Genomic DNA, 26,169 nt, shown 5'->3' with positions numbered 1-26,169 from the left:
GCAAAAGTTGGAGGCCGTGAGGTTAACGTACCATGTACTGGTTATCAGTGTGAGCACTTGAGGGCTGTGGTCGGAGCGAAGGTGCAGCTTCGCTGATCTCCTCTGAGCTGGAAGCCTTTGTTGGTAGCGGCAGGTGAAATTCCATTTCCAGGTGTCACGTCTGTAAGACACAGCCAGAAGCAGTTAGATTTTTGGTCCTGACATATCACACCGAGACATAGTAGTGTTGCTCCTCACTCCTTCCATCTGTTACCGTGAAGAACGACTGTGATGGCACGCAAGTTTTCCCTTCTGCTCTGCTTTCAGCTAGAGAAGCTGTATAAACTAAAGGCAAGCGTGTACTTTGTAAGCGGATTCCATCAGGGAAGCTGAGAGAGACGGCCTTGGGGTCTGCCAGGTAAAGTTATGCTCAAGGTTAAGGTGAAGCGGACAAGGCAGATGTCGAGTTGCAGGTATTTTGTTTGGCCTTCCAGGCTGAAAAAACTCAACCTGCCCCAAGATACGGAATTTAAACCAGAACTATTCTGTGAAACAGCGCAAAGCAGAGCTAGATTGGCTGTAATCTTCCTTTTTCTACAAGTTTTGACTTCTAACAGCTTGACTTTGTCATTCTTTTTATATGCAACTTCTGTATGTGTGATACTTAAGGTGATGAGGCCAGCACCATTAGGGAAGTGAAACAATTCTGGCCATCGGGTCCGCAGTTCAAAGCACAGGGATGACTAGTATGTTACTCTGGGCTTTGGAGTTTGTTACAGGTAGCCATGAATCCTAATTTGTTATCCCTGTTACAAAAAAACCCACTATTTAAATAATAACACTGGGGATGTTTAAACAACTGGGAGACGTTTTGACCGTGTCCAGAGAAACTGCCAAAAAGTCCGTGACTTGATTTATATAAAACTGCTTTTAGCAAATTGTGGTTCGAAGAATTGTTTTATATTATGGAGTAAATTAACACTGCCTACATGCTGCACCAGGCTAAAAATTAAAGTTTCTGTTCATCTTTACAATGGGATGTGTGGGGGGGGAAAGCCCTGGTCTGAATTGTACCTCTCCTTCAGCCGGTGAAAGGATGCGTGCTGAATACGCAGCTGTTAATTAGTCCAGCCGTACTGTGTTTATGTTACGTGTACTCCTTTACAGTATGAATGGAGAAATCCCAGGCGAATGTTGCAGACGTGTGTACTTAGCGACATGGGGCTTTCAAGAGTATCAAAATGCACAGGCACCTTCTGAGAGCACCACAGTCTGACAGAATCCCACCCATAAGCTGAATGCTAACTTGAAATCAGTAACGTAGGAGGTAATCTTGAGGTGGAAATAAGGCGGTAGCGCAATAGCAAATAAGTGGCCTTTTAAATAAATTAGCTTTTAACTGTAGTTGTAATTCCTTTTGCACAAATAACTGTATGGAGGTTCAGACTGATTGAGTAGGGCTTGCAGCAGCTGGGGTTTTTCAATTGAGAATTCTTTTTTTTTAATTTATGGGTTAGGGCATTTGGGGGCTTTTTGGTTTTGGTGTTTTGGGGTTTTTTTCCACGTAAGGCATTTGATCACGGGAGGTTTTTAAGTGTCCTTTGTTACTTGGAGCCCCAGCCTGCATCCGTGGGATGCTACACTCCCCGGGCTCGAAGCAAGGTAGCCAAGCACAGTTGGCTGCGAGATCAAAAATCATCGGGTGCAGATAAAAAGTTTTCGCTCTGATAATTCCTTTGAGCTGTCAGTGCTTAGTGCCACAAAAGGAGCATCTCTGTTCCCTTCATCTTCATACCTGTTCAGCTCTTTCAGTGGAAATAGAATTATTTTTATAGCTACAGAGGCCCCACTGGTTGTTACTTGAAGACTGTCAATGTAGCAACTAAAAGTTTTCTTTTTTTACTTGCAGGAAATCTAGGTGTAGAGGTAAATCTTTTATTAAAAGATTAACTTCCCTTGCCATCACAAGCTTCTATTTTTATTAAACTGCTTTTTCCACATCTATTGCTAAAGCAGCAGACCTTGGCTCTCCTTCTAAGGGATGTTGAATGATCCCAGAGCTCCATATGGATTTGAAGCATCATTTTGGTAGTGGCCTACCTCAGATAACTGTTGCCTCCTTCCTCCTGTTTTTTTTGGGTTTGTTGGGTTTTTTGTTTTGCTTTGTTTTGCTTTTCATTTCAGTTTGTTCTACTTTAACTTTGAAACCACCATGAGAGCCATAGCTTTGTTTACAGAACTGAATCGAGTAAGGTTGACCTTTTGGCAAAGATGGTTAAATTTGGGGGGGAAGAGGGGAAGTTTTATTCAGGTTTTTGTCACTTTGTATTTCCTTGTGAGGAAATAGGCTTTGGTTTGACCTTTTCATATCGTTCTGTCACTGTTATCTTAAAAAGTGAAAGAATGTATTCATAAAAAACAAAACAAAGCCTTTTGGAGAGGGAAGTGTTCTTCCCAAATTTTTAGAAGTCTGCTCCCTCCACGTGAAATATTGCTCATACATCGTTCATCAGTAATTTCTCTGTATAGTATTGTACATTTTATTTGTATGGTATTTTGAACACTGAAGAATTCAGGAATCGCAGCTGGAACTAGCACTTACTCCATGCCATGTAATTCAAATCAGCCAATTAATTTCTCATTTGATCTTAAAGGAATCTTCCTAATTGTTTACATTTTATTGTTTCTTAATGAAGTTTCAAAACAAGTCCAGCTTTGGTTCTTCTCCTCCCGCCAGTGTACCCGAAGGCATAGTGGTCAGCATGAATAAGTGTAGGTTGAGAGGTTAAAAATGAGACACAGAGAAAAAAAAAAAAAAGAAAAACAAAACAAACCATTCTGTGAATGAAATATTGTATGTTCAGATTTTATAAATTTTTTTTTTTTTTTTTAGCCAGCCCAATTTACAGCCGTCTATTTTCTTATGAAAGATGTCTAATACCAGGTGCTGTAACACTATTGTTGGGTTTTACCGTCTGGTGATAAGTGTACACAATATTTCTAAGGGCAACTATGTACTGTGATGTAAAAGTCTGGGCTAAAATGTATATAATCTGTGTACATAATTGTGTACTTGATTATAATTGCTGATTGTAAAGATTTAATAAAATGTAAATATTCTGGTCAAGCTGTGATAACGCAACGCTTGATTTGTGAATTGCCTGGCCACCTCACTTTGCCTGCAGTGTGAGCAAGGCAAACCGAATTCTGGGTTAATTTTTCATTGTGAGAGTGGCCAACCACAGATATTACGTAATTACAACAACACCTTTTCAGGATATAATTGACAGTGGCCTGGAAAGACTCTCAACAGCTTCATTAATTGGACCTCTTCAACCTTTATTGTTCTATAAGTTGGGCATTTTTAATTTATTTTTTTTTTAAAGTGAGAAGACAGATCCTCAAAGGTTCATTTAAAGGATGGCTACATGCTTCAATTTCTTCTACTTTATCTTTGAAACCACCCCAAGAGCCATGGCTTTGCATACAGAACTGAATTGGGTAAGGTTGATCCTGTTGTTTGTAAAATTGAAAAAAAACAAACCAAAACCCCAGAACCCAAAACAGGTCTCTCTTGGGCCTGATGTGGTCTCAGAGGAAATGTACTCCATCCTTCTTCCTCTGTTACCAGCTGTTGTCGACACCTCTAGTCCTGTGAGGTGTAACAATATGTATTTTACCACAAGGAAATGTGTGAAGAGATGGAAGGAGGGAAAGGGAGTGCTGGTACGAGCAGACAGAGATCCGGAGCTGCGTTGTGATACTCGGAGGCATCAACTTGGAGCGGATGAGCCAGGGCTGGGGCAGAGGGACTTAGACCAAACCTGTCACGACTTCTCCCTGTGTTGGAGCAGCCCTTTGTGGCTGCATCCCCTCCCCTTTTCCCATTTTTCTTCAGAATCAGGAGCCTCCCTCTGCTCTGGCTCTGCCTTTCCTGCAGCGATGATGCCCTGTCCCTCTCTCCTGGGCTTGTTCACGTTCTCCCCATCTGTCCACTAACCAAGCATTGAACTAACACCCAAAAACCAGGCACAGGTGTTTGTCTTCTGCAGGTGTCCTGCACCCAGCCTGTGGCTGTGGGTCACCCATGGTGCTGCCCACGTGGGCAGAGGAGATGTGGTTGCTTAAAAGAAGCCCTTTTTGCAAAAACTCGGATCCTCATGGGCTCACCTGGTGAAACCGGAGCCTGAGATGCAGGTTGGGAGGGTTTAACCCATTGCTCTCCCTGGGCCTCATGGATGGTGCCTTGGGACATCAGTGCAGAACCATGAACAACAGCAAAGCCTTTTTTTTTTTAAAGAGAAAAAACTCCCAGAGGAATCCGTGTTCTCTCAGCAATACCCTCCTGGAGTCTTGGGAGGATCTGGTTTTATCCTTTCGCGTTCATCCGTATGAAAATAAGGAGGAGTCACCCTCTGGTTGCAGATAGCCTCTGAAAAGGCAAAAATATTATGCAAAATTAGCAGTTAGGGTGCCCCCTAGTCCTGCCCCTCTCTGTATTTCCTTTGCAGTATGAAACTGGGAATAATTGGTTCTTTCTGTCTTTGAAGATGCTCCTGCTCTGCAGCGACGCTTGCTGGAAGGGATGCACAAAGGGTTAAGGGAAGCACAGCTGCATCAGTATGTTGGCCCTCCTGCTAAAACTATCCTCAATAATTACTTTATGCTAATAGTTGCATTGATGGGCCATTACTCTCTTTCCAGGTTTCCACTTTCCACTTAGGTCACCTGAAGATGGAGGACCTCAGCGGGCTCTGACAAAAATTCAACCTCAGCTGCTGCTCGTCCCATCGTTCAAGTCAGCCCGAAGCTGCCGGTGGCAGAAATCCTTTTCTTCCTAAGCACTACATGGAAAGGTAATGTCAATAAACACCTCCAGCTGGAAAGGTCTCTATAAAACACCCTTTTGCCTGGAAACATTCCCCCAAGCTGTTAAACCCCAGAGCGGATGAATTCATCTTTATTAATCCTTTGGTGGGGGGCACAGCGTGAGGACATGACACCAGGGCTGGCACGGTTTCAGAATTTAAGCCAAAATGGTGCAAAAAAAGGCACACGTGGTACTCGGTGCTTTCGGGACACACACAGACACCCCACCCCAACCCTCCCGCCTCTCCCCGGAACAGGTCGGGCACACCAGCGGCTGCGACGCCGGGACAGACCTGCTGGCAGCAGTGCAGAGCAGAGAATGAGAAGAAAAACAGAAAACCAGTCTCACCTGTCTTTAAACCACCCTGCCCCAGCGTTTCCAGCATTTCTTGGCCTTCATGCCCTTCCCCATCGCCTTCGGGCTGGGAGGGAGTCGCTGGGTTTTGGTGTGACTTCCCCCTCTCCGCAGCTGCTTGGAGGTTTGTGCAGGGCAACACGGAAGATACAACGAATGATTTCGAGCTGGTCTTACTGAACTCTGCATTTTTACAATTTTTCTCTACAAGCCCCTTCTCCTCATGGGTGGTAACAGAGTAAATGTCATCGTGAGGGACATGTGTGTTTCTCCCCTCCATGGCAAAAGCTGTTTCCCTATCCCTCAAAGCTCCTTGCACTCTGGTTTCAGAAAACTAGCAAATAAGGCTTAGAAAGGTGGAAGGCAAAAAAAAAGAAAGCAAAGGATGTGCAGGAAAGGGCAAAAAGGCATTTCCGACACAGGCTGGCTCTCACGCCTGTTTTATGTAACCGAGCACATGGCTTTCCACGTTTATTTTCGGGCTTGACACAGGTTATCTGATTGCCAGGCAGAGAGCGTCTCCGTTAAATGATGTCAATCTTCACCACGCTGGCATTACAGCATCATAAAAAATTACATAGCTGCTATTTTGGGTAGCAGCTCTCTCCGACTCAGTGAATAAATGCATCTCCATATGACTCACTCTGGGGGATTATTAATAGACACAAAAAGCAGAGATGCCAAAAAAGCCCGAGAATATCACTCAGTTCCCACACGTAGCTTTCTAGTTTCTCGCAGCAATCACACTCGAGAACTTTTTGTCTCAAGATTTATTTTATATATATATGCAAGGGGAACAAATTTTCTATTCAGCTCACACCTTGAAGTCTTGGAAGGAGGGAAGGAAGGTCTGTGGCGATGGAGGATGCTCGCTGCAGGGTACCACGCTCCCGCCCTGCATCCCTCACTGGGCTAACTCCCACTCAGGGCAGCACCTGCTGCCAACAGACCCATTAAGGGCGAGGCTGCTGCTGTTAACAAAGCTTGAAATAAAGCTCAGCTCTCCTGATTTAAACAGAAAGCAGCCGGGCTGGCAGAGCAGAGGGGAGGAAGCGAGTCGCTCTGCGAGGGGAGAAATCATGCACTTCTCATTTTGCTCCGTGACAGCAGGTAGATAAATCAGCGCTAGGCAGCAAGCGTCAGGTAAAGAGATGGACTCGCCCAGAGCTCAGCCCCAGTCTGGCTTCTTCATTCAACCAGCTTGCCAGTAATTAGGGTGGGAAGTCAGTAGTGGGGTCCTTCCCCACCATCCTGGCCCCCACTGACACATGAAACTGCTGCACTCAAACAGCTTCAGCTCTGATAACGCAGGCAAGCCATTAAAAAAAGAGGGAGTTTTCCTGAGAGGCTGCCATGGGCGCAGGGACTAGGTGTCTGTGAGGATGGCATTATAGTTGGCTTTTACAAAGCAGGTTCACAGTCCCACACATGTTTATGATGATGATGAAGCAGAAGATCATGATGATGATCATAACATCATAGAATTGCATAAGTTGCAAAAGACCTTTAAGATTATCAAGACCAACTATTAACCCAGGAATGTCAAGTCCACCTGTAGACCATATCACTAAGCACCATGATGATGATGGTGACAATCATGACTCTGCCAGCTTCAAGCTCAAAGCGAGCGTTTTCCTGGACGTTATGGGTAGAGGTATGCAGCTAGTTTTAAAAAATAAATATTTAGTTTTTAAAGTAAAGACATGAACTTTTTTTAATTCTACCAACTTTCACGTTTTACATCTCCCCTGAGCTGGGAACTCTTCCCCTTTGCCATAACAGCACACGAATAATAGTATGAATTCTCATTCAGAGCTTCCCCAACTTTTTGGATATTTGACACCAAGGTTTCCTCCTCAACAATAAAGCAAACAACATGCCCCTCCAAAGCCATCCCTGCATTTCTTGACTCTTCCTCAAACATCTCCAGAATGAAACCACATCAGGAAACACATCAGCCTGGAAAAGGAGAGGTTCCCAGAGGTACCAAGACCCAGAGCAGCAACTCCCCATCCTGCTTGCCATGGGGACGGGGTTCTGCACACACACTTGCATTCACCCAGCTTTAGAGATGGTGCTGGCTTTGGAAAGTGTTTTTACTGTTTGCTGGGTTAGCTTACAGAGCTGTGAGGGTATGTGGCTCCGTAGAGCCTGGGGCTCTTCACTGGTGACAGCAGGTTGCAGGGAACGGGTGATGAGCTCCACTGCTGCTCCTCACAGGCTCAGGTGATGTGGAGATGAGCAAAGTTTCCCCCATGCGGGAGAGGGGAAGGCACCTGAAGGGCAATCAGAGTTTGGTCTTGGTTTAGAAAATAAAGGGGAAATGGCCAGTGTGGCAAGATGCGTTGTAAAACGTGTGTGTAAAAGACTCATATTGGACTCAAAGCACAGGGGACATCATGGACTGTTAGCTGCAAAACATCAACACTTACAAAGCCAACAGTGGCTGAAAATCACCCACTTTTGTTTAAAGCTCCTATTAAATTTGTTCCTTGGCGGATGCAGACATTACCCAGCTGGAAACCTCTCCTGTCCTGAAGGTCTGGTGTGTGTCAGCCAAGATGAGCTGGAGTTGAGTCACTGCTAACTGCAAAATCGAAGTGACAAGTAATTATTGTTTTATAGACTTGATAAAACTGAAATAGCTGCAAACCGAATATTTATCTTCAATCTAATTTTTATACAATGATGGTATCTTCGGAGCTTAAACACTTCTCTCTGGTGCTTCATCCACCCATTCACTTTTGTCTCATAATTCACATTTTTAAAGTACATGTTGTGCTTTGTGGGCAGTGCCAGTCATCAGCTGGGCTCTCTGGCAGCAATTAAAAGGCACGCTGCAAAAATATCCTATTTTGGCAATACTGCCGATCGCCGCCTCTCTTACAGCCGCTGCCACTGTCTCTTGCAGCAACACCACACACAGTTCCACCAGCTGCAGAGATGATCAGAGCCTGCTTGGGTGAGCGCGGGGATGACAGGATGAGGGCAATCGTAGGCTGAAGATTTCATCCACGCAGCCAGGATTTGGAAAAGTGCTTCTATTCTTGCTGTGCACGAAGGGATGGAGAGGCACAGTTAAGTCAACCCTAATAAACAAACAAGCTAATAAACAGATTTTTATTTACTTTCCCTCTCCAAGTCAAACACATCCTATGGACACTGCATCGAACTGCACCCAAAGTGCCCTGAAGCAGCACTGTTCAATGTCAGCAGCCCCCAGCAAGCCCTGCTCGTCAGGTGAATGACGATGACGACACAGCAATACGGTGCAGCACTGGGTTTATGCCTGCCTGGGACAGGGCATCCATCCAGGCAGCCCGTGGAGGGACATGGGTTCCTTGGGCTGGGTTCTCAGGAGGCTTGTGCACACCCTGAACACAGTGCACAGCTGGATCTGATGATAACCACCAGCCTCTTGGGCAAATCTTTCAGCTCCCCAGTTCCTCTCCTCACTCTTTTCTGGGGATAACGCCTGGGACAGGCCCTGAGGAGGTAAATGGGCAGAGCTCAAAGAGTTTTAGAGAAAAGGAAAAAGCACAGCGAAGGAAGAAGGCTGATTGCAAAACCCCTTCACCAAGGTTTTCTCCACGATGCCAGAATATGACTTGGAACTTATTAAACAGCACATCAGCCTCCTAAAGACATTTTGCCCCAAATTGTCTTCTTGGTATTTCTTTTAAAAGAAATCTTGAAAAAAAACATTTACAACTAAGACCCGCACATCAGACATTAGCAGTTTTCCTTCTCTTCCCACTCTCATCTTTTCCACCCCTCTGAATATATTTGAGCCGAGTAAAGTAACATGGAGGTACTGCTTCAAGGCTTTTTAAGCTACAATAATCTGCTTATATCATTATAGATCCTCAGCTGCCGCATGTATTTAGACCTTTAACAAAATTTGCTAGGACTTTTTGCACAGGTGGAAGAAATAAAGCAGGTTAAAAAAAATGCAAGATCCATCCAAGCAATCTTATGGGTCTTCTTGTAGTATGTACTTCTCACAAGGAGGTTCAGCTGTTTCTGTCCCTTTCCCAAATGCCGCACGGCTCCTTTCAGGTCCCTGCACTTGCCTTGGACATGGTTTTGCAGCAAGTTGCTGCTCAGGGCTGGAGGAGATGGTTATCCTGCTTCAGCGAGCAAAGCAGACAGCTCTCAGTAGCTGAGGTGTGGTGAGAAGGACATCAACTCAAAGCCTGAAGTCCTCAGAAACCACCTGATACCTCATAGACTTCAGACATGCAAGACAAGAAAAATGCTTCTGTTCTGTTTTCAAAAGCACGGCTTCTTTTAATGGGTAACCAGTGATGATCTTGGCTTTTACATATCCCAGGGAGCTTAAGAGCAAGTCTCCTGCCTGACCAAGCAATTCGGTCAGCTGAAAACCATCAAGAAGCTCCTGGATTCTGCCTAGTGCGCAGTGATGATGGTTGCAAGATGTGCCATGGCCAAGGATTTGCTGACAGGCAACATACCTCTCCCCCCGTCCCACCTAAACTGAAGTTCTGTTCGTTTCCTGCAGAAGGGTAGAACAAATCGAAGCCTGTCACCCTCACCCCAAGCCCACCAGTAGTCTGGGACAGTCCTGGAGGGCATCAGTGGCAACTGCCCTCCAAACCTCCTGCCCATTCTCTCACCTCCACAACGCAGGCATTCAAAGTATTGCCACTGAAAGGTCCATTGGCGAGGTTATAATTTATGCTGAAGACAAGCACTTGCTGATGGTCACATTAAGTGCACAGGTGAGATGGGAATTGCTTTGCCTTCCTCACAAAGTTCCTACCCACACCCTTGGTGTCATCATCGTCATCGACAAGGAAAAAAAGAAAAAAGATAATTAAAGCTAATAGGTGCCTGAAAGAAAACTGATGTACAGAAAGCCCAATATGTGTCTGTAACACCACGTCTGTGTGGGGAAATTCTTAGCGCATTTAGAAGATGATCCACATTTGAAAAGCACAGACCCGATTCCATCACTCTTGTATTACCTGCGGAAGCTTTAGAAAGTGCTTTTTGAGAGAAGACTTTGTGGGATCAAGCCCCAGGACTCTTTATTAATTAAAGTGTTTAAATAATTGAAATGCGTAGTCTCTTGCCTCTCCTTAGCACGGCCACTTGCCCGAGAGCTGACATAAATTATGAATAAAATCATATGCCCAAGGACGGAGTTATCACCTTGAAGAATTCGTAACAGCTTAACAGGCTCCACAGCACTCAGAGATGCCAACAGCCCTAGGAAGGATGATGGCGATGGGAGGAGAGGTGAAACTGCACCTCCAGGGAGGTCAGGATACTTGGGAACATCTGCATGATCAAAACAGAGAGGATTTAGGAAAATCAGAATTTTCTGGCAATTTTTGAGCATTAAGAGGGTAAAGAGTACTTGGTGAAACCTGCCAGCGAAGATTCCATCACTGAGCTGTGGCACGGAAATCTACTGGCACTTGAGTTGTCCCAACCCTGCGACACAGCAACCACTCAGCTCAAACCAAGGTTCACAGGAGATCAGGGGACCAAGAGCTTGCAGCACTCAGAAGTAGCTTCTACTTTAAGAAATAGCTTCTACCTTAAGACAACAGCTTGGTCCCACAGCCTCACAAACACTGCTGGGGCACGCTGCTCGTGCTGGAGGTGCTCACACCCAGCCCTGCCTGAATTAGAGTAATGCCCGAGCCTCTCCCTGGAGGGGGGCATCCTCCCTACCCCACAGCCTGAAAGGCAAAGGAAAACCCCTGAATGAAAGGAAGCATGAGGAAGTTGCCTTTTGGGGGGGGTTATTATTGGACATAGTCTAGGTATGGCACAGCACTGATCAGGAACAAAATCTTCTAACAGACTCTCCCACCACACTCGGAGCAAACGTTGGAGGAGATCTCTTTTGTCAATAAATACCCTAGTAACTCTAGAGGCTTTCAGAAGCCACCAGTGATTTTTGAGGGACTTGAAACCCTTTTAAACGATCTGATTTTCCGGAGTTCTGGTGGAAAATGTCCTATGGTGAAAGGCTTTGGGCTGAGTGTTGGCTCCAGTGTTGGCAACCTCAGCAGAAGATGCCGTTAATGCAGTCTCACGGCCTATTCCATGTGCGTCAGAGCAATGAAATCAACACAATACAGAAACCTGTGATCTGGCAAAGTTTCTCCATGGGACGCTGTGCAAACCTGGCCCTCATGTGGTGTCAGTGAGGGAAGGAATAACAGCACAGGTAACAATCGCCTTTGAAATAATAAATACAAAGGTGTGGGGGTTTTTTTTCTCTTTTTCTTTTTTTTTCTTTTTTTTTTAATAAGCATTTGTTAAAAATATTGCATCTGCTTCTGAGAAGGTAATATTTTCTCCATACAATATGGAAAAATAAACTCTACAGGACACGCAACTGGTACCCCCAGTTGGCACAGAGGTGCTCTCAGAGATGAGAGCCACAGACTCATCCCCATGGAGGGCTGGTTTTGCCTTCTTCATCCCCAGACTCTGAAAATATCGTGTCATAGGAATGGTAAAAGACAAGAATACATAAAAACAGTAAAATGTTTATTTTCTTAGAAAAAAAGAGATTCAAAATGATTGTGATCACACTCCCATTCGTGCTCAGCAAAGCCAATACTGCAAGCTTAGTCCTTGATTAAGATACCTATTAAATGAAACTCTTTTTCCTCTTAAAATACAAATTCCTGCTCCTGCATCACTTCCAGTATTTCAGTGATAACATGCTTCTAATGGATAATAATTTCTCAGATTCTTCTCGGCAGAGAAACAAGGCCTGCCATGGCAAAACATCCCATCTCCAAAGCTCGAAATCATCAGCATTAATAAGCACTCCGGCCCAAACGCGGACGGACAGACAGCTTAAGGGTGTTTCTTAGATGCTTGAATGTTCACTTATGGAAGCTTTTGTATAACACTACCTCATCTGATAGAAAACAGGCCAGAGGCCCCGATAAAATCAACAACGTCTTTTGGATTAACTTTTTAAGGATTTGCTGCGTATCTGGACACAGAAAAAAGTGAGAAGTTGCAACAAGTTTTAACTAGCAGCAACGAAAACAGTTCCTTACAAGTTCTTAGCAATATTCCTCATCTGTTCATTAAGAAACACTGTAACTGAATGGAGCATATAATGTGGAAATGATCTTCTTCTGTTATGTAGTGCTGTTCGCTCTAGAAGACTTCCAAAAGGTCTCGACTGGGTTGTAATCTATTTACACAGTAGTAACTCCTGGTGCGGGCGGCAGAATTGGCACTATGTGACATCCTCCTCTTCTGAACAATAGTCACGACCCTGCAAGGAGAAGAGTCAGACAGTCCATAAGTAAGTGACGACTTCAGAAGTCGGGAGTAACATAAATCAAGGGAATGTTTACTAGTAATACATATTGGTTCTCTAAACTTAGGAGATTTAAGTTCAGAGCTGGGCAAAATACCTTAAAAATAGGGAATGGAGTTTGCACAACTCCTCCACCCATTTCTGGAAGGGTTGCATGAAACCAGGATAGAAGCCTCCTCCCCTTCTGTCACTATTAATCTCATCAATTCCCCCCGCCCCCCGCCCCCGAATTCTGGGGGGAGTCCAATAAACTGATTTTATGTAAAGATACACCTCGATGGAGACAACCCTACAGAAAACATAATTTTCAAGGCAATAGCAATGTAACCCTGCAAGTAACCCAGGCCAGCTGCTGAAGATAAGAACACCTCACCTGATGACAGCCTCAGCAAGAGGCAAACGTAAGAACAAAAGATACTGAAATGAGACCTGTGCAATGGGGGAAAACAGGCTAAACTTCACGAAATTTCTTGGAGACTGGCCTTCTGTCCCATCCCAAACACAAGACTCGCAGCAGCACCTACCTAAGTATTGCCCTCGGGAAGTTCTGGAAAAGATAGGTCCCAGCCCTCACGAGCTGTTTCTTGTGAAACAGCGAGAAGAGGAGCCAACAGGACCCACTGTCCTTGTTTCTCTACACAGAAGCAGCCAGAGCTGAGCTTTTCAACACACGAGCCACCCGAGATACTCGGTTTAAAACAGGTGCCTCAAACGTAGTACCAGAACTCTCCACCTCTGGTCTCTTTCCCACTGTTCCCGTGTGCCAGGTGTATCACACCACATGGATCACACATGTGTAAAACCCCAGCAGCCAAGCAAAGGGCTGGTGAAGAGGAAGAGAACAAACACGAGAGTCTGAGACCTGCAATAACGCGTAAAAGCTCAACAACTCCCTGTAAAGCAGAAGAGCCCACCTTAGCTCTACTCACACAAGGGGAGGATACCCAGTTGCCCCACAAATCAAAAACCAGTCACTGTCCTGCCTGGAAAGGGGGATAAAAAAAAACAAAAAAAAAAAACAAAAGGAGAGATGTTTCTTGATGCAGCCATCAGTTTATTTGGGATGTACAGCTGGGGTGTACGTCAGGCTCCAAAATGTCTCTGCAATTAAAATGATGCTGGGATCACAGCATTTGCTTTGCTGGAGGCTCCACACCCAGGAATGTGCAGTGCTTTAACAGCTCTCAGTGGCCCAATGCTATTAGTAAAAGGGCTTTCTTAGTATGTTAAAAAAAACAACCCACACCCAAGAGATTAATCAGCCCTAATTTCAATTCAGCAATCACTGACCCAGAAAGGAAGAAAAAAAAAAAATTTTAAAGTAAAATATTTCACTTGGAAAGAATGCCAGAATAACTTTGCAGCAAACCCCAAATCCATTGGTTTTCTCCACGCCAGGGCCCACGCTGCATTTGGACAAACCCACGAGACTAAGGTGGTGGTGATGAAGGCTTTGTCCAGCACACTTCAGAGCTGTGAAAGCCACCAGTAGCGAGTGATGACTGAGGCTCAGGGCATTTCCAGGAGATTCATCTACCAGGTTCCTTGGTCTCCTGTGCAGGAGGGAGCCCCATGGACCAACATTCCCCACTGTGCTCCACACCACTGGCCATCAGTGCTATTAAAGGCTCAGACAGACCCAAACCATTCTAGAAGGAAAACGAAGCATGTGGGGCTCAGCTCAGCAAGGTCTGTGGGAGAAATCATGCTACAAGGAAGCCCAAAAAGTTACAACTCCTAGGTTTGGCTGGGTTTTGGTTTTTTTTTTAGACAGAAGCTTTTGTCTAAAGCTTATCCTGTAATTAATTTTTGATCAGTAATAACAAGGTCAGTGTTCCTCAGGATGTTAAAAGAATAAAGCTACCTTTCCCACCATGTTGTAAAGCTTTCTCCTTGGTGCTCCATGGGCAGAAAGGCAGGCGAGGTCCCCATGTCCCCACTGGCAGAGAATGAAGGCTGCTTTGGTCTTGCTGAGCACTGTGGCCCCAATCCAGTAAAGTACTTTAAAATGTCCATTTTTGACACCCTTGGTTGTTTTAGAAGATGTTTGATAGATGCTGGAGAAGATGATAACCTTGAGTGGCCACACCTGCAAGGAGCAAGAGGCCTGCTTTGCTTGAGACGGGGAATTACCCTGGTGGGGACGGGAAAAAGCCTTGCTCGGAACAGTCAGCTAACAGCTTGCAAGGGTCTTAAGCAGAAAATAGAGACCACGCAAAGCAGCAGTCAGGTCACGAGCTAAGCAACAGCAGCAGAAGTCCTCCAGTACTATCCAAGTGCAGACTGAAGTGATGATGAGGGGTGTTCTTTGGGGAGGAACAGATAGGTGTCAGGAAGAGCAAGAAGAAATCTCAAATAGAGCAGCACTGTGGCTGGAAAAGGGGCAAATCCTGTCCCCTGCTGCCCAGGGGAGCATGTGCTGACGTCCAAAGGAGAGACGGGCACAGACCATGTGGCTAATAACAGGAATGCACAGGCACCCTTCACAGTCCTTAATAGCATGGGCTACTAAATAAGTTTTAATGATTGAGAGTGCAAATGAATGACACCAAGGAAGATGAGAACAGGAACATGCTTATCCAAGTCCAGGCAATTCCTGAGAAACCTCATCTTACTTCCCTGCAGTTTCAAAATCCAGCCTTTTGTAGGTGTCCACAGAAATGCCTTAAGGCAAATGTGTGAATATCAGGTCATTTAACGGCAGCCTCGCGCTCCTTTCCTGCTGCTTGTACCCAAACCAGAAGGGCTCGTTCTCCTGCTCTCTTCCCTTGTGCTACCATCCCATAGGAAAAACAAAAAGAAAAAAAACCCACAGGAAAAGCCCTTTTCCCCATTGTTGCGGCTGACAGGCTGACAAACAAAGCGCCACGCTGCCCGAATGCTGAAGCCCTCTCGGTTCAATAGCCTTCTGTGTGGATGGCGGGCTCACGAGATGCTTCCTCTGCAGCTTGGCACCCGCACCCCCACACCGCGGCCCTGGCGAGGAAGAGGAAGAAGAGGAGGCTGGCCGGCCCCGGGAGAGGGAAATGAGCTGCACCAAGCAGCCCTTTCTTCTGCGCAGGCTGAAAGAGCTCACGGGACACAGTGGGCCCTTTCAGAGGAGGTGCCCAGCGCTGGGAAACGTTAGCTCAGCTCCGCAGTGGGAACCCTCTTCTCATCAAGCTGGTTTTGTTTATGGCCCTCGCAAGAAAGGACGGAAAGAAAATGCCGGGAGGCTGCACTAAATCATTCTGTGCCACGCTCGTTTTTTCCCGTTTCTTAGAGCAAAATGAAGAGAGTCATTAAGAGCAATCCACTTTGCTAAAAAGTTTGAGCCTAGTAATTCTGCCCCTGCAGACATTTCGGTGAGCAACCTCTCTTTTCTAACGGCACTCTTTAAATACGACACAAGGAGCCGCATTGTGTCTCCCCTCCGCACTCCATGCCCAGTTTTACTAATGAAGGCACGAAGCGAGTTGCCACCGGGCATCTCTCCAAAGGCCTCCAACAACGAGCTGTCTTCCCCAGGGGCCAGGTGTGTGGGTCAGCAGGGAAACTCCCAACACTGGTGAGCAAGACTGAGTTCCCACTCGACCCAGAGCAGCCAAACCGCACCTCCCCAGGCTTGGGGTGCCCACCTGCCGCATGAGAGCCCGTCCCAAGACACCATCACATGCGACAACATCTTTTAGTTTCTTTCCATTAGTGTGTCTGCACTGTGATTATTCTTTATAAACTACTGTGGCCCTGCAGGATACAACTTATGATGACGGGACTACTGGTGAGGTACTCTGGTACAGCTTACCTGGATTGTTTTGGGGTTTTGTGCTGTGGGTTTTTTTAAACCACAAAGCCAGAGATGTTTTTCTTCTGGGGGTACAATCCCCAGATACAGTCCTAGAAATTGCTTGTCAACTGCTCAATTATCCCTTAGCTTTGGTAGTTTTTCCTACAGTGAGACAGCTGCCTACACACTGTGCCACAGCCTACAGCAATATTAGATATTTAAAGGGGATAATTTCTGAAGATCGTTTTATTGCTCCATACGTAGGTTTCCAAGAAAGCAGTTTCAGATCATTTTCCATGATAGCTGTCATCAAAATGTTTTCACTAGCAAATGCTAAATGCAGTGAATTTTCCACACCCAACATTTTATACGTCACAGCTTTTAATTTTGCTTTTATTTAGTATTTTCATGGAAGCCTTGGTGAGACAAGGCCCTCCTCAAGTCTGCAGACCTGAGGCTGCAAAGTCGATGCCCAGGCTTAACTCCCCATTCTGAGCCACCCTGTTCAATTAATGGGATTTCTTCTCAGGGGTAAGGCGGTCCCACAGCATCAGGGTCCAAATAAAGTGGAGAGTTAGAAGGGTGGGAAAGCAAAAACAGACTGGAGAAATTTTAGGAGAGATGGTAATTCTTCTGCTGCGTTTCACGGCAAGTCTTCGTGAATCCATGTACAATATCTAACTAAATTAGTGATTAGAGAGAACATACGAAACTCCCTTGTTTGACTGAATACAACACAAATGGCTTAATTTTGCTTTAGCAGACAGCAGAAAACATCATGTGTCGTGCTGACAGGGATGATGTTGGCAGGACACATTTCTATCTTCTTAATCAGACACAATACTTAAACCCCAGGTTGATCTCACCATGACGGGTGCAGCGACTGTCCCTGTCCCAGCTCGGCTGGTAGGGCCCACCTCTCCTCTTCTGGGCATCACAGAGCACATCTCAGATTTATCCAGCAGCTGCTGTGTTCGTTTTAGGAGGAGGGATGTGTCAGTTGCTCTCTGCTTCCTTCTCAGGTTTCCGAAGTCGTATTTCTGCCTTGATTTCTCAGCTCAAGCAAATCACTTGCACCTCTGACCCACATGTTTCTAATTTACATGGAGGGGACTCTCTCCTCAAGCTTAATTGCTGCTAGTATCTGTTGCTCAACCTCTGCTGAAATGTATTTATATGACTCGAGGGAAGCCCGATTTTCAAAAAAATGATGCTTCAGATTCATTCAACCTTTTAACCTTCTGGTTCCCATCTGTCTGGATGCACGTTGCTACACCACGAAAACTCTGTCACATGAAGTACAACGTGGTCTGTCGTAATATACGATATACATGTATGACATCACATATGAACTACAACTACTGTTCCCTGTGCTGGCAACTGCTGAACTCTCCTCCCAGCTTCCCACATAACTTTGTGTCTCTGGCGTCTCATCAGGTTTTGGGTGGTTTTTTTAGCTCAAATTCTGATGCCTTTGAAACGACTGGGTTGACTCCAGCAGAACCAACACCTAACCCTACGTGCGAGGCTGACTTTTACATTCCCAGTCTGTCCCACCTCAGCCTTCATTTCTGTATTTCTTCCTTCTGACAAACCCTATGAATTGAATCACCATATTCTCACGCAGTTCCACACACGCAAGTTCAGCTCTAGCTCTCTGATCGGGGACAGACACTCGTGCAGAGACAGGAACAGATGTCTCCTCCCTCTGAATGCCTCACAGTGTTTTGACACTGAATTTTGGTAGACAGAAGCTCCAGGCTTTGGGGTTGACATTCTGGTTTTTAACTTTGGGTGGCTTTTGCAGAAGAAGTGCAGTTTCGTATAGGCAGCCAGGAATGCGGGCGCATGGCTGGGTACTGACAGGTGCTGGGCTTTCACAGAAATCCTTCAGATCATTTCATTAAGTGTTTCTCTCATCTCCAGGATTCATAAACACTTCACATTTTCAGCTGCTAAAGCATCAGCCTGTGTTCTTCCCATTTCATGCTTTGATTGCAGACATTCTATTTTAGCTGACCTTCCTGTCCATTTAATTGCCTTCCTGAGTCCAAAACGCCCATTTAATTTTCCTCTCTAATTTGTAGCACACACTATGGATTTGTTGTTCCTCATTTGTATTAGGCGACCTAACACCCCTTGGGATTTTAACGCAAGTTGAGGGACGTTTTCCTTCTGAATGTAGAGTTTCTGTAGATGTAAGCCCATGGAGTTACTGATGGACAGAGTGTCTCCATCGAACACTACTCATGGCCATGGTTTCAACACAAACATTAAAACATGTTTTGGGACCTCATCAACCACAGGCAACGCCCCCCCCACTTCTGCAGGCTATTTCAGCTCTAGCTGGTGAGCTGCTCTGTGGTATAATTCTTTTAATCATTCGACTGCTCTCCTCCATTTCCGTGGAGAAGGGACTCAAAATGTTACTTAGGGATCATATTTTTCAGTCTTTTTGGCATTCATGGCAGATACCTAGAAAAACAATGTACTGTGGGAGAAGATTAATTAAAACTCCCAAAATTTCTCTTAGGAAGACTATTTCCGCAGGCACAGGAGGTCCCCAGAGAAAGCAAATCCCATGTTCAGCTGCGCATTAACTTCTGCCAATCCCATCAGCTGTCAGCAGCTTGAAACGCAAGGGAGCCGTCTTCTGACAGATAAAACTGTGTATTTCCTCTAAATAGTCTATCTCCTGATCTAGAAGATAAATTAACACAAGAGCCCTGGAGAACACCTGCAAGCGCCTAAGAGCATGGTCCAAACAGCGAGGAGACATGGTCAGTTGCATCTCAGTGTAGCAGCTGGTGAACGAATGGTGTTAGTGCACCGAAACAAACCTCGAAAACAAAAACTAACTCCAATGCATAATTAGATACAGACATCAGATGGTCTGGTTCGTAGATAAGATAGATCTCTGGAAAATCCATTTCACTGAAGATTCTGCACTTTGCATTATGGAAGGTGATGATGTCCCCAGCTAAATATTTATAGGGTGAATCCATTTATTCAAAGGAGATGTAGCTATCTTACGGATATGTAGAAATTCTACTTCTAAATGCATATAGGTTAGGTAAAACCTTACTCCTGTGAAATGCTGGTACAGAAATACTCTTCTCAGGAATCTACAAACTCCTCCTCACTTCTACTCTTCCCCTTTATCTAACTTTTGGCTTTCGTTAAATGATTTATTTTTTTTCTGAAGCAGCATAACAAACTTCGAATTTAGGACAAATAAGAGACTCGGCTGTTGTAGAATCACAGAATCATAGAATGGCATAGGCTGGAAGGGACCTTAGAGATCATCTAGTCCCACCTCCCTGTAGCATTCCAACTCCTAAGACCAGGAGCATCAGAGAAAATGGCAGAAATTCAGAGTCATCTCCTACCCCACAACCCAACTCTCCAGCTTGGGAGTACAGATGACTGTAATCTAATTGGGGAAATAAATACTTAAGGTTGAGTACCAAATAAGATAAACTATTCCAAAACATGAAGTATAAAGAATACATCGGTGGGTGAACTGGTATCAGCTCAAGATATAAGCAAAGGCCAAGATCCAGACTTGACTGAAACTGCCCATTTACCCACCAAACTCTCAGTTTCTCACCTACACTGTGGTACAATTGTCCACTATCATCTCACAGAGACACTGAGATTCTCATTTAAAAGACTTGTGAAACACATGAAAGCTGCTACCTAGACAGTATCATATGTCAGGAACTACTCACCCTCTCAAAACATCTCCAGCATCATTATTTTACTCAGCATAGGTCTTTACCCAGCAGTCCATGCATATCCTGGATGTTTGCATTCATTTGTCATTCATCCTAGGCCAGTGATATTTCCACCAAACCAAAGGCTTCTTTCCAGAACCTCCTGCAGCCTCTTTACCTTTTTGGTCGTCTTTGCACTTGAATTGTCTAACCAACAAGAAGTAAGGGACCAGAGTTCCTCCAAGTACTGGAGAACGTGGACGACTGCAACAGAGCATCTGGTTGTCCTCCCCATGGAGCTGGGAAACCTGCATGTCCGCTCCTCGAGTGAAAACATATGTTTATTACTGCATCTTACCTTTTCAATTTTTTCATCAAGCATTCTGAAGAATTCTTGTTGGCTTTCAGAGATGTGCATGCTGAAAGGCAAAGGAAGAGTATCAGTACCAATGGGATTTCTTCTGTTTCGAAATACTGATGCTGCAGTCCAGGGCTGTTGAGGGACTCAGCTGTAAGCTTTTTTGTTCACATTTTCACTGTGAAATATAAATCACTTCACACTTTCATCCACAATGAAATATTTTAATGCATCTTTTTCTTTTCTTTTTTCTTCTGTTGGGATGGTAGCTAGAAACTTAATAGCCCAATACCTTTCCTTGGGCCACAGAGAGCCCCCTCTACATCAAGACTTAAGGTCTTCTAAGACTGCCAACCACATTACCACAAAATGAGATACCTGCAATGTGAGGTTAAAGCCTTGCACTGGAAGATCTGCAACACTCAAGAACATCTACAAGCCCAGATCAGATCCAGCAGATTATTCACTTAAATTACTTCTACGGAGCCAAGAGGCTCGGGGTTAGCGTTACGGTTTTGCATTAGAGAGGAAGGCTACAAGATACTGGTATTTGTTGTCTGAAAAGCTCTGGTGGTGACACAAGACAACAGGCCCTTCCCCAAGGGGGCCCTGCAAGCTAAAAGCCCAGGAAGGTCACACAAAGGAAAGGATGGGGCAACAAGGACGAGGATGCACAGCAGATGGCATTTGGGTATTATTTCTTTTATGGAGTGGTAAGAGCCTCCTTCCTGGACTAACGATATCCCTCTAGGAAGGTGGAGCTAAAGCATCCTCCAGACCCGCAGCGGGGAGGAGGGCCTGGGCCCATGGGGGCTGGAGGAGAGGACGAGGGACTCAACATGGGCCAAAAAAAAGATGTGGAAAAAGGCTGGATAGGAGACTGATGCCAGTGTCAACAGCGGTGCCAGATGGTTAGAAGGACAGCTCTCTGAGATTTCCTCTGACAGTAAAAGCTGGGTTGGCTTACTGAATTCCCACCCCAGCCCCCTCTTCCTCAGCAGGATCCTTTCAGCTGTAATGAGTTAATACTTCTCCCAAATGCCCAACAACACGACGCACTTCCCCACAAACCTCAGCATTCACCCTCTACTCGCTATCGGGGTGAATGTATACAATGATTTGCTTATGCCGGCCATAAATGAAGGCTCAGTTCAGAGGAGGAGGTCTCACAAGTGGCATTAAAACCTAAAATTGGTAATTCAGAAGAGGGAACAATCCACCTTTCAGAGGCTGTGGGAGTTTCTGTCCCCAGCTGTCTGCCCGTCCCTCAGGTTCCCACCTCCACCTGAGGTGGGGAGAAGATGTTTGTCTGGGGCATATTCAGGTGTCTTGGAGAGGGAGTTCAGGGCTCAGGGCAGCACCGCCCTTTCTGGGTAGGTAAGCGCTAGAAAGGTGCCCTCGCCTTTGCAACTCACAGATCCAGTTTCTAATAAAACGAGGTGACAGTGTAGGGACCCACCCCAACCATAATTTATAAGGAAACTAAATGAAGGGGGGAAAAAAACCCCAAACAGAGTATTGTGCTGCCAAATAGATGCAAAGTCCCATACGAGGTCTTCAGCCTTTGCAGGTCATGATCTTCAGTGAAGTTTTACTGGGCAGCAACCCTGCAATCTAGAGATGCAACATGCACACATATGCTGACACAGCGTGGACTTTGAGGAGCCATGTGAAATTGTAAAATCTATAGCCAGGCAGGGAACTGACAGCATTAAGGAACAACTGGAAGAGCTGAAAAAACACCAACTGTAAGCAGCATTCTTGGGTATCCCTCCAGAAAGAAAAACTTTATCCAAAGAGAAATTTAATTTTAATAAAATAGGATTTAACTTTCCTTGCAATAAGCACATCAGAAGGCAGGAAAATGCATTTTTATATGTCTCATGGCAGGCCAATGGAAGACATCTCACCAAAAGATGGCATCTTTATCCCCAGTGTCAGTATGGACTGAGTGATGAACGGATTGAGAGCAGCTCTGCTGAGGAAGACTTGGGGACACTGGTGGGTGACAAATGGGACATGAGCCAGCAATGTGCGCTCACTGCCCAGAAAGCCAACTGTATGCTGGGCTGCATCCAAAGCAGCGTGTCCAGCAGGCAGAGGGAGGCGATTCTCCCGCTCTACTCTGCTCTGGCGAGAGCTCACCTGCCGCTCTGTGCTCAGCTCTGGGCTCTACAGTAAATGAACTTATAATTTGGTACACAGTCCATGTTTTGTTTTGAAGCAACACCTGTTCTACAAGAACAGTCCTACACGATGCATCTAGTAATTTATCTGTTCATTTCTGCCCTGTTCCACCCAATGCCACCCTTCCTTGCAGTCAGAATGGTCGAATTTTTTAAATGATAAACCTTAAAAAACTTGCACACAATAACAGATATTTGCTGACTTGCTGATTAGCAACTCAAACACATGTAGCCGCTTTATAAACAGAAATCCATTCGCAGGTTGGGTAAACAGCCAAGGCTTGGGCAAGCAGTGGAGGTTTTACTCAACAACCTAATGTTACCTTCAGTAACTCTAGGAGACGATTCCTTCTTTTTGCAGGACTGTGACAGAAACATTTATCTCTGCCAATGCAATGTCTTTAGGCTTTTTGGCGAATGAGGGTCAGTTCTGATCTCCACGAGGACTTTTAAAAATCGAAGTTTGATGAACAATGGACTGTTCCTCTGCCTTGGATGCACCAGAAAAGCTGACCCATCAAAAGAAATGGCCCTTTTTTATCTGAGGTTGATTAGCCTCCTGTTAGAGCATCTTAAACACATCTCTGACCCTGCTGAGAAGGACCCAGGATAACGAAGCACAGCTTTGCTGAAGGCTGATTTTGCCTTCACCTCCCCACTGTGAATTTCTTTGCAATTACATCTAAAGCACTTGATTTTTCCCTTTGAAAAGCGACTGAATTATACTGTCAGTTCATTAGGAAATTACTGAAGTTTCCAGACTTGAAACCACGTACAACGCACTTGGTATGCAGCAAGTTTAAGTTAATAAGTGTCCCGAAGGCACAGCATAAAGAACAGTCTTTCTGCTACTGTTCAAAATCCAGCAGCAAAGCTTTATCGCTCCTTCGTTATGAACCCGATATACTGCTCCATGTAATCTGTTATTTTCAATCCCATTAGTGATTAAAATGAAATGGTGATTTAGACAAGAAATGAGTTACTAATGTCAATAACCAGCTCTGTCAAAGGAGTTCAATATTTCATGGCACACGTAACACTGACTGATCTAAACCAAAGTATGGGTGCTGGACTGAGAGCAAAGGATGGAGAAACTCTCAGCTACAACACAATTCTCATTTTAAGAAACAACTTGGTCATTTTAAGTGGAAGAAGTTTTACCATTCCTAATCCCAGGCTGCATAGTTGCTAATCTAAGTCAAGAGCTAGCCAAAAACTTCCCTGGGAACTTAACCGACTGTTTAGGAATAATGCTTACATAATTTTGCTTGTAAGTCCTACAGAAAGCTGAGATACTCTTATAGAGCACAGACAGATGCATCTTACACATTTTTGAGTCCTACATCTTAGCAGTACAAAGGAGAGGATGCTGCAGGGATGCCCGGCACAGGCGCTGCCCAGCCGTGTTGTTGGTCTCAGGACACAGGCAATCTTACCTGTTTCAGTTAAATTGAGCACAGTTTTAGGGCTGCTGGAACCACCAATTGGTTTTCACCAGGCAATAATGGGGACTCTCACAGTCACTGCTTAATCCTGTGTTATTTCTGTATTACTATTAAAAAAATAAAAAAAATAAAAATTGAACTTACTTTGCTCTGGGTTGATGTACTAATCCTGGGACCTCTTTATTAGATTTAAGTCTTACATTTGAACTGGCACTTTTTTCCTGAAATACACAAAAAAGACATAACAGAGACACCATCAATATTATTAAGCACACAAAGCAGGACAGGCATTTGTCGTCATGCTCTGCTGGGTTTAGGCTCTTCTACGTGCACGGCTGAATGACAACAGCTCATCAAGAACTAAATTAAAGGTGTCTTGGCTCCTCGTAGAGTCGTATCGACGAGGCAAAGCACCAGAGTCATCCCAGACCTGTAGGTCTGCTCAGAACTGAGGTGACAAACATGAGGATCACCTGGAAAATCCTACGTGGGAGAAAGCACAGATGAAACATGACAGAGAGAAGAGCGCGATGGCAGATGTGACCTGAAATCAGACAAGGGGCACAAGGAAACAAACCAGAATGTGTTTGTAGAGAACGTGACTGTGTCTTCCATGGAGATCCAGAGCTATTAAGAACATGTTAAAAAAGGGGTGGGGTAGGGAAGAGAGTTTAGTTGAGAGCCAGCATTTCAAGGTAACATCTTGTCCTCGTGCCAAAAGCTTCTGTAAACCAAAGCTTAGCACACACACGTGTCCACTGTCTGAAAAATCTCGGAGAAGGATACGGCCCCTTCCAGATCTTCCTAATGCTGCATGTTAGGGAAAGCTGTTGGTGCAGATGGGAGAGAGCTGAGTCAAATCTTACAGCTCGCCTGCTTCACAAATTCATCTGAATTTCTTAGGCATGTCATGCCCGTGACAATTTAAGAAATGTAAACGCAAGAGTTACTGCTTTTGTGGGCAATTTTAGTGGTTTTGTTCTGTCTTATTTAGCCTTTGAATGTCTGAATCACAAAACATGATTTAAGAGGGCTACTAAATAACTGAATTTTAAAAAAAAAGAGGCTGTCTAGCAGTTAATATTTTAATGAACAATTCTACAAGGGCTGTAAGCATCAACTGCCTCAGCATATTTAACACTGTTTAATGCATATCTTCTAATCCTCCTAAACAGAAAATGGTGTCTTGCATGAAAATAACAGTGTGAGAGAAACAAGCCCGTCTTCTAAGCCTTAACAAACCTCTCTACGTTACACCCTGCCTGCCCATGCGAAGACAAGGCAGAAGAACAGAAGACAAAACCATTTGCTTTCAAAGCATCTTCTGATTTTAACAGCATTAACCAGGGATAACTAGGGGTGGGGGGAAGATGTAACGTGTGTGGTGAACATGCGTGTACGTAGTCTCACAGCTCAGAGAAGTAGATGTATGACACCTACAACTGTCAAGCAAAATAAAAGGAGTGGGATAAGTGTCCTGGAGAAGACACCAAAACAGCTAAATCCCAACCTCATGCATCAGGTGAGCCTTCATCCTCAAATCTGCTCCGCTATCTGCCACAACACAGAAGCAGAAACTGGGACTGGTTTGTGCTGCACACCCGGATGTGCACATCTGGATGGCCCAGCAGGAGGCAGGTTCTGCAGTCGTAAGGTCCCCTGCCCACCCAATGCAATGCAAGGTGAATTTCAGGTTATCTTCGGTCTCTACATGCCGCCACCCTTGAAGGCACAGGCCTTTCCCCACCAAAAAACTGCTGCGAATCCACTGCCTCAGTTGAAAGGGAAGGGGAGCTCTGACGTACAGCTCCTGCGTCGGGAGCAGCGATACATCACAGTGGTGCCGACCCAGCTTTCCACATCTCCACTCGAGGTCTGGAGTCAGTGCAGCTCCACCAGTAGCTGGAATCAGCACAAATCCCAGCCTAAAGAAACTTCCGCCACTTCGGAACAAATAGAAAGACACAGGGAAAATACCCACTGCCTTCTCTTTGTGGGTCCCACAGGAACGTTCAGAATATTAACCAACGCACACAGGAAGATGGAAATAAAATCCCAGTTTACTTGACTTCAAGATACCAAAATTTACTCCTTCCCTCCTATTGTTTCTGATAATTAACACACCTCAATTACCTATTGCATGCAATACTACTTCATCAGAGCATGCCACC

At 45.0% G+C, this 26,169-nt stretch overlaps 1 protein-coding gene across 1 annotated transcript in view; it reads right to left on the bottom strand.

Annotated features, from left to right (window-relative positions):
• Positions 1–11,713: 11,713 nt before the first annotated feature.
• Positions 11,714–26,169, bottom strand: part of LOC104276993 (chromosome unknown open reading frame, human C1orf21) — a 68,490-nt gene continuing 54,034 nt past the window's right edge. Inside the window, exons 3-5 of the mRNA XM_009873492.1 lie at positions 24,143–24,219; positions 20,368–20,428; positions 11,714–12,482 (exon numbers count right to left, since the gene is read on the bottom strand). Of these exons, the coding sequence (XP_009871794.1) occupies positions 12,444–12,482; positions 20,368–20,428; positions 24,143–24,219 (177 nt within the window). The 3' untranslated portion in view covers positions 11,714–12,443. The remainder of the gene's footprint in view (positions 12,483–20,367; positions 20,429–24,142; positions 24,220–26,169) is intronic.

This window comes from Apaloderma vittatum, unplaced genomic scaffold (assembly GCF_000703405.1).
Source record: "Apaloderma vittatum isolate BGI_N311 unplaced genomic scaffold, ASM70340v1 scaffold17377, whole genome shotgun sequence".
NCBI lineage: Eukaryota > Metazoa > Chordata > Aves > Trogoniformes > Trogonidae > Apaloderma > Apaloderma vittatum.
Note: the sequence above shows the minus strand (reverse complement) of the source record. Positions and strands in the feature narration are given on the sequence as shown.